The 8,338-nt window shown below is 40.4% G+C and overlaps 3 protein-coding genes across 5 annotated transcripts in view; 1 reads left to right on the top strand and 2 right to left on the bottom strand.

The window, feature by feature from the left end:
* Positions 271–5,751, top strand: LOC104790336 (ribonuclease E/G-like protein, chloroplastic). 2 transcript variants are annotated; one of them, XM_010516069.2, is made up of 14 exons: positions 271–602; positions 976–1,079; positions 1,209–1,390; positions 1,545–1,797; positions 1,888–2,945; positions 3,029–3,346; positions 3,442–3,483; positions 3,778–3,902; positions 3,989–4,136; positions 4,445–4,517; positions 4,629–4,741; positions 4,903–5,022; positions 5,177–5,332; positions 5,450–5,751. In XM_010516069.2, exons 1-14 carry the CDS (start codon positions 508–510, stop codon positions 5,639–5,641), a joined length of 2,979 nt encoding a protein of 992 aa, XP_010514371.1. In that variant the 5' UTR covers positions 271–507; the 3' UTR covers positions 5,642–5,751. The 2 variants fall into 2 exon arrangements, with proteins under 2 accessions (XP_010514371.1, XP_010514378.1); XM_010516076.2 differs by lacking the exons at positions 271–602; positions 976–1,079 and having other exon boundaries at positions 1,270–1,390; positions 1,568–1,797.
* Positions 5,780–7,767, bottom strand: LOC104790351. Its single transcript, XM_010516087.2, has one exon. It carries the CDS (start codon positions 7,636–7,638, stop codon positions 5,929–5,931), a length of 1,710 nt encoding a protein of 569 aa, XP_010514389.1. The 5' UTR covers positions 7,639–7,767; the 3' UTR covers positions 5,780–5,928.
* LOC104790361 (zinc transport protein ZntB-like) overlaps positions 7,900–8,338 on the bottom strand; it is a 3,080-nt gene continuing 2,641 nt past the window's right edge. Inside the window, exon 6 of one of the 2 annotated variants that reach the window (XM_010516107.2) lies at positions 7,900–8,236. In XM_010516107.2, the coding sequence (XP_010514409.1) occupies positions 8,060–8,236 (177 nt within the window). In that variant the 3' untranslated portion in view covers positions 7,900–8,059. Of the gene's footprint in view, positions 8,320–8,338 lie in introns of both variants that reach the window. The other variant, XM_010516114.2, reaches the window with a different exon arrangement.

The raw sequence follows: 8,338 nt of genomic DNA on the forward strand, positions 1-8,338 counted from the left end.
AGAAAGCGCCTTAAATGTGTAAGTTTTACCCAATCTAAGGTAACCCAACACCTTAAAACTTAAAAAGTATAATCATCATATCTCGTCCGGTTAAGGCGTTGAACTAGATTGGGTTAAACTTAAACATGTAGCAGGTGAGTCCAATCTAGGCCTGAATTAATGGGCCAAAGGTAGATCACAAATCAAACTATTTAACTGTTATTGGGCTTTAGAGAGTTTCACACGTATGATACAATATCTCTCGCACGTGCCACAGCAAGGCGCCAAAGCCAAAGAAAGGAAGACACACCACCATATCCTTCCGTTATCGTCATCTTCTCGAGCACCTCCCCGGCGGAATCTCAATTTCTAAGCCTTTGCTCAATAAAAAAGCCGAGCTCTTTCCACTTCTTTCGGCTTCGCCTCTCTCTTCTTCACCGTCGTAGAAACTGGCGCTTCTAACTCCGCTCGTTTCGTCCACCACCGGGTCCGTGTGTTGGTGAAACTCAATAGCAACTCAGTAGTACCATGGATGTTGCTGAACTCCCATGGCGTCGTCTTCCTCAATTTTCAGTTTCTTCTCGCTCCTCGTGGCTTTTTACTTCTGGGTTTCCCGTTTCTTCGTAAGTTGTTTCGTTGGGGCATTTTATCATACACTTTGTCTGTGGTCTGTTCTAATTGAAATTGAAGCTTTGGGAATTTAATGAATAAATTGTGGAGTTGGGTTTCTTAGATATTGTTGTTAGAGCTTTAAGTGGGAGTTTACTTTTGGGAAAGATGTTGAATTGTACCTTTCTCTTCCTATTTCTACTCAGTCTCTTGAGTTCATATCTTACAGGGCTCCTCCCTGAACTCAGTTTTTGATGGATATATTGACACAACATGATTAGGGCGGAAGAATTTGTACATGAATGAACCTAAAAGAGAATCTTCATAAAAAATCTGTGAATAGGATATGCCATTTTGTACTGACTTGGATTCTCTGTCGTTGAACAGATATATGTTCTCTAATGTTGAGCCTGGGAAGACCTTTAGGCTCACCTTGTGCTTTGGGGTCTCTCGTTTACGTGCAAGGTCTGCTATTATAAGCGCACAACAAGGTAACTGGGAGAAGAAAAACATTTCTCATTGTTTAACTTTTTTCCTGTAGTGTTTTCAGTTGTGTTGTGCCTCAGATTTTGATGTTTGTATTTTCAACTACTAATATTTCGGGTTTTCTGTATTCTCAGAACAGCCAGCTAGTCTGGGCAAAGGATTATGCGAGGTTGTTTGGATTGTGGAAGCTGATCTGGCACCCAATGAACATCTCTACGTTACTGGAGATCCTTCCGCTTTAGGTAGCTGGGAGCCAGACTGTGCAATCTCAATGTTGCCTACTGAAAATGAAAATGAATGGGAAGCTAAAGTCAAGGTAATCCATTCACTTGTTTCACTTAAGCCTTAGCAAACATAAATATCAGTTTGCATAAATATTTGAATCAATCGTAGCATCAAAGGGAACCAAACTCTTTTCTTTGAAGCGAGTTCATATGTCTTGTTTGCTTATAACTTAATATGCTTGGCAGATTGCTTCTGGTGTAAATTTCAGGTATAATTATTTGTTAAAAGCTGGATACGGGTCTTCATCTGATGTCATCTGGAGACCAGGGCCACAATTTTCGTTATCTGTTCCTTCTTCTATCAGTCGAGAGAGAAAAATAATTATAAGGGATTCATGGATGAGTGCTTCCTCAAAAACACAACAATCATACGTATGGGGGTCTTGGATTGATGATGCTTACCTTTTTCCAAATTCTGTTACTTTAGCTCAAAGCGAAGGTAACATTTCCGTGGTTCCTCCTCTTTGTGTCTCTTTTCATCCTTTGCAAAAAATGTTTTAAAACTCAAATGCTTCCAGTGGTTTGGCAGATGAATGCAATTCCGCCGATAGTGCTATAGAAGTCCCGAGACCACTTCTGAATGAGAAGCAAGTAGGAGATGAATCTTTATTCTGTGATGAGCTTGCAGCGTTTTCGTCAGAGAACTTGAACTTTAGTGCGTTATTTTCTGACAGTTATCAGCCTATTGAGGAACCGTGGTTCCTTCAAGAATCTGTTACCTTGCCACATGCAAGGAGCATGCAGACTGATAGCCAACAAGATGTTGAAAGCTGTGATGAAATTGAAAACGACTTAGATACTGATGAACAACATCACCAGCTGACTGAGACTCTCTTACCTGATGATGGATTGTTTCAACAAGAATCCATTTCTACTACAATACTGATCAATTCTTCTATATGTACTGTGCAAAGGATTGCTGTCTTGGAAGGTGAAAAGCTGGTTGAGTTATTGTTGGAACCAGTTAAGACCAATGTGCAGTGTGATAGTGTTTACCTGGGCGTAATCACTAAGTTTGTGCCCCATATGGGTGGTGCATTTGTGAATATCGGAAGTGCTAGACATTCTTTCATGGACATTAAGTCAAACAGGGAACCATTCATATTCCCTCCATTCTGTGATGGATCAAAGAGGCAAGCAGCTGATAGTTCTCCCATCCTCTCTATCAATGACATTCCAGCTCCCCATGAAATCAAACATACTTCTTATGACTTTGAAGCCAGTAGTTTATTAGACATTGATTCAAATGACCCTGGGGAATCTTTTCATGATGACGATGAGCATGAAAATGATGAAGATCATGTCTCAGATGCTCTAGCTGGACTAGTTAATGGAACTGTAGGGAACCATGGTGCTGTGGAAGTTGGATCTGAGAATGGCTTTATTCCTCTGGAAAGAGAACACCCTGCAGATTCTCTCGTTCCTAATGGATCAGTTGCAAAAGCTTCTAAGGGGATGTCATCTAAGGATGATAAGTGGATTCAAGTTCGGAAAGGCACCAAGATAATTGTGCAAGTTGTTAAAGAGGGCCTCGGTACGAAAGGTCCAACTCTTACTGCTTACCCGAAATTGAGAAGTAGATTCTGGGTATGACATGTGTTTTTTCCTGTGACACTTTTTACTTTCGTTTCTTATGATTCTATTGTCTGAAATAAAGTTTTTCCGTATAGGTATTACTGACTCGCTGCAAACGAATTGGAGTCTCGAAAAAAATTTCGGGAGTTGAGAGAACCCGGTTAAAAGTTATAGCAAAAACTTTGCAGCCTCAGGGTTTTGGCCTGACTGTAAGAACTGTAGCTGCTGGCCATTCTTTAGAAGAACTGCAGAAAGACTTAGAAGGTCTGCTTTTAACCTGGAAGAACATAACAGATGAAGCAAAATCTGCAGCTCTTGCTGCAGATGAAGGTGTGGAAGGAGCCATTCCAGCGCTGCTACATAGAGCAATGGGTCAAACACTCTCAGTTGTGCAGGACTATTTCAATGACAAGGTAGTTAGGCCATTTTTCATATTTTTCTCCTCGATTTGCCCTTTAAGGTTCTATGGGTGGACATTCAAGTGACAGTAACTTCTTGTGTTTTCCAGGTTGAGAAGATGGTGGTTGACTCTCCCAGGACATACCATGAGGTACATTGCCCTCATTTTGTTCAATTTCATTTTCCACAATAAGAAATGGATAGTGTGTCGAAGGAGACTTTCCTTGTCTAAACAATGATCTTAGTACCTTCATACATTTATTGATTTACATCATATGTTATTTTCAAATGCTTAATTTAAAGCTCCAGTTAGATGTGTTACGTCTTCTCTATTTGTACCAATTCTTGCACTTGCAGATAATTAAACTGTACCATAGTCTAGAACGGATCCCCAATAGAGTAATACTGTATCCAAATTATTTCAATAACTGGTATTAGTTTACAGGTGACACACTACCTGCAGGATATGGCACCTGATCTTTGTAATCGAGTGGAACTGCATGATAAGGGTATCCCTCTTTTTGATTTATATGACATTGAGGAGGAAATCGAAGGTATTCTCAGTAAAAGGTAAGAAGTGGCTAACACCGCACTTCGGGAGTTATGACCCTCCTTCCCAGATATCTTCATGTAAATGTATATTTTGCCTCCTGCAGAGTTCCACTTTCCAATGGAGGTTCTTTAGTGATTGAACAAACTGAGGCGTTGGTCTCTATTGATGTGAACGGAGGACATGGAATGTTTGGTCAGGGTAATTCACAGGAGAAAGCTATTTTAGAAGTTAATCTTACTGCTGCCAGACAAGTATGTGATACATTTTGGCTGCTAGATTACATATTCATTCGCCAACCTTTTGCGGCACAAATTCTTCCTCTGAATATTGCCTTAGTAATTATTCTGCAGAGTGTGTCATGAGGTCAGATACGAGCATATATATGGGTGTATGAATTATCCAATGATTAGTAAATTGCCTTAGGAAAATTTTAACAGGGAGAAAGAGTAACTGTGTGAGGCCTGCTTGACTTGTGTAGTTCTCCTTGAAGTCTATTTAAGTTTTGCAATATGCTGATCTTGAAAATTATTTATTAATACTCCATGTGATCATGATTCAGATTGCAAGGGAGATTCGGCTGAGAGATATTGGCGGTATCATTGTGGTAGATTTCATTGACATGGCAGATGAATGTGAGTTAGAATGTCATTGTTTTTCATGCACACATAAAATTTTAGATGTGCAAATCCCTTTCTTGAACGATGGATATCTTGAATATTCTTGTTTAATTTTTTGGGTTTCAGCAAATAAGAGACTCGTTTATGAAGAGGTTAAGAAAGCAGTGGAGAGAGATAGGTCACTGGTAAAAGTATCAGAGCTGTCTAGGCACGGACTTATGGAAATAACAAGAAAAAGGGTATTGTCCCAACTTGTGGATGTTTTACTCTTTCTGTAGAACTTCTAATCAAATAATTTGGCATAGCGCGTCCACTATATACTGTTACAGGTGGGTCGTTCCCCAGAAAGAACTGAGCCCTTGATTTATACTTATTGCAGTGAATCTACTTTTTTTCACAGGTTCGACCAAGTGTATCATTCATGATCAGTGAGCCGTGTTCTTGCTGTCACGCAACTGGTAGAGTGGAGGCACTGGAGACTTCCTATTCAAAGATTGAGCAAGAGATTTGTCGGCAGCTCGTGAGTGTTACAATATAGACTCTTTTCTGTTAATTCTCTTTCCAACCAAATGAAGAGCATCTAGAATAAGTGATTGTTGTTGTTGTTCTCCATTTTGAAAACGTGCATCCTTCAATGATGTTTTGGTTCATGTCATGACGATCTAAAATTTCAGGCAAAGATGGAGAAAAGAGGAGACCTAGAGAACCCCAAGTCATGGCCAAGGTTCATATTGCGGGTTGACAGTCATATGTCAAGCTTCTTGACTACGGGGAAGAGGACGCGGCTTGCCATCCTCAGTAGTTCCCTGAAAGTATGGATTCTCTTAAAGGTACCTTCAGCACTCTTCCTCCTTTGATGTGATTCGCGTTAGCCAGAAGTATGCATTGATGAGGCTGTCTGAATATTAGATTTTCTGACAAAACTGAGGAATAAATGTCTTTTGTAGGTTGCCAGACATTTCACAAGAGGAACCTTTGAGGTTAAACCGTTCATGGATGAGAAGACGGTGAATGAAAGACAGCATCAAGTTGCCATTTCACTGCTCAAGAAAGCTGACGCCATAGCAGACTCTGGCAAGAAGAAGCTCACCCTTTTTCCAATTAAGAAGGAGAAGACCAGTGGTAAACAAAGACGATGAAACATTTTTTCTTAATTTCGCATAACTTTTGTTAGTTGTCTCAAGTAATACCGTTCTTCACTGTACCAAAACAATTTTTTGTGTATCAATAATATCATCTCCTTTCAGTTTTTGCATTTCAAAGAAATAGAACCAGACTAGAAATGCCAAAAGGGCAAATATTAGTTAAAAGTCACGAGAGACGAAACAACAGTAATAGAAAATACAAAGCTATTCTACAAGACAAAACTGGAAACAAGTGGTACAAGATGATTCAAACAACAAACAAATGAAGAATCTGATAGAGATCAGGAAGTAGCAGCATTGCAAGTCCCAACTCCATCTTTGCAGTCGTTTGTAAGATCATTGAATGTTTCAATCTGCTTCTTGCCTCTCAAGAATACTTCTGTGTCAACAGATGCTCTCATGTAACCGTCAAATTCTACCGGGTTGCCTCCATTAAGCTTCGTAGTCTCTGAATACCACTCGCTGCTCTCGTCCCACAGATCTTTGTAGTCATAAAGAAAATGAGTGGCATACCTGTCTTTCAAAGGGTTGAAGGAGGATAACTCTTCTTCATTTGTTGCTATATAGAGATTCCTTCCTTCTTCTACTTTGTCCTGCAAGGTCGACAAGAGAGTGCTCGGGGAAGTATCTGCTTCAAGATTAGGCCAAAGCTCCTTGTTTCTTGCTTTCTCTCCTCTCTCAATGTGTACTGCATCGTAGTCCCAGTTTAACCTCGATGCAATCGCAGAGACAATTTCCATCAACCTTCTTGATTTCCATAACAGATGCCACGGTCTTTTAACAACAGACTCTGCATCTCCTTCACAAACTCTGTACCAGTAATAGTCAGGTTCTACTGACCCAAACTTCCTCATTATCAACGTATCTTTTACACCAGCAAGCTTCATCGGAGTGACCTTAAAATCCTCCACGAGATGAAGGTTCAAACTATTCTTCTTCTTATGCAATTTCCCCCACTCTGCCCAAAACTGAACTTCATCCAACACAGAAGCCGCTTCTTTCAAATGCTCGAAATCAAAGTAAAACCGGAAGTCCTTCCCTTCCTCGTTCTGGCCAGACGATGTGTAGATAGAAGACAGACACAACGTCAAATCCATCACCAAAGTCCGGTTCAAATACTGAGCTTCCCCAAGTGCACACAAGAAACTCCACAGGAAATGGTTCATACTCTTACACCTATCTCCTCCACCAACATAAACCAAGTATTTCCCACTTCTAAACGCGTTATCAGACTCAACCATAGGAAGTGAATCATTCACTACTTCACCAACAACAGGCAATGAGAAATCATCTTTCTTCCCACCCGTTTTCTCAAACCCAGCTTTCTGATTCTTCTTCCTCTTCCTCGCGTTCAAACCCGAATGATACTCCCCAATCCCAACCACACTCAAACTACAATTCTCAGATTTCCCAATCACAAACCTCCTATAATCCTTATAAAAAGCAGCACTCTTCCCATCTCTAGGCCTATACCTCCACGCCATATCACAAGAATTCACACCTTCCCCAACCGCAGGCTTACCAAACTTATAAAAGTGAATGTCTTTAAACTGCTCAATCGTAGCTTTCATCATAAGATGAAACACTTCTTGATCTTTACAATCAATAGGAGCATTCACATCACATTCCAACTGATTACCCTCTTCCTCATTCGTCTCATTGGTATTGGCAGTGGTGGCTTCAACATCAGTTATGTTGATAAAACCTGCAAACTCGGTTTGATTCGCCACCATGAAATCTTCACCGGTTCTAACAACAGAGTCATCGGATCTCAACGTAGCGTTTGACGTGGAAGTGAGAAAAGTTGTGATTTTGTCAGATGGGTGGAAGAGAGGATCCTCTGGTTCGTAAGTAGCGGCGATGATGGTGAAGATTAGTACTCCGAGGACGAAGAGTGAGAAGCCTATTTTCCCGATTAAGTTGAGCGCGTTTTGACCTAAGTTTTCAGGACGGAACCCTCCGGTTCTTGAAATCGCAGGTCGGCCAAACATTTCTTCTTCTTCTTCCGATCCAGACCCAGAAGAGAGATTTAGAAGAGCTACAGATCCGAGAACGAAGAAAGAGAAGAAGACCAGTGAAGTCCAGTGAAGTGAAGATCACCGACAATGGCAGAATCGTAATTTTGATGTGGTTTTTAGTGTATTTATTTCCCAATGGAACCAATCAATGTTTTATTCTTGTTTTTTTAATGCTAACCAAAAGATCAAGACTTTGGCTGACACCATTTTCACAGTGCTTTGGATAAATCTAAATTCTAAAGTATGGAATCAATGAAGAATTGAAAGAATAACACAGCTGTACATTTGTAGTCTTTACTCAAAGATCTAACTAAACAGGAGAACAAGAGTTTATGAGAGAACAGAAACGTGAAAAAAAAAGTACTCAAGAGGGGAAGTTGTTTCATGTTTGGTTTTAGAGCCTAAGGTAGCCTCTTCTTTCTTGGACTATGGTTGGTCTCTTTTGGAACGATCTTCTGTTAAGAGACCAGCTTCTTTTCATATCTCTAACACTCCACCAAGAAGCTATCCGACTATATAACGCTGGGAAACCGAAGCAGGACAACACTAGAGCCAGCATTATAAGACAGATGTACATCACGTTTCTAAATCCGTCTCCTAGCTCTGGTTTGTCTTGTCCTGTCCAAGGAACTCCTCCAACGTTCATCCCAAAAACTGGTTACAACAACAGGTT

This window comes from Camelina sativa, chromosome 1, assembly GCF_000633955.1.
Source record: "Camelina sativa cultivar DH55 chromosome 1, Cs, whole genome shotgun sequence".
Classification (NCBI taxonomy): Eukaryota; Viridiplantae; Streptophyta; class Magnoliopsida; order Brassicales; family Brassicaceae; genus Camelina; species Camelina sativa.

Excerpts from the sequence above, each read along its gene's own strand:
- LOC104790351 (XM_010516087.2), bottom strand. The coding sequence starts at position 7,638 with ATGTTTGGCCGACCTGCGATTTCAAGAACCGGAGGGTTCCGTCCTGAA.
- LOC104790336 (XM_010516069.2), top strand. The coding sequence starts at position 508 with ATGGATGTTGCTGAACTCCCATGGCGTCGTCTTCCTCAATTTTCAGTT. Across the intron at positions 3,903-3,988 it reads GAAGGTATTCTCAGTAAAAG|AGTTCCACTTTCCAATGGAG; the intron begins GTAAGAAGTGGC and ends TGCCTCCTGCAG. Across the intron at positions 5,333-5,449 it reads AAGTATGGATTCTCTTAAAG|GTTGCCAGACATTTCACAAG; the intron begins GTACCTTCAGCA and ends TGTCTTTTGTAG.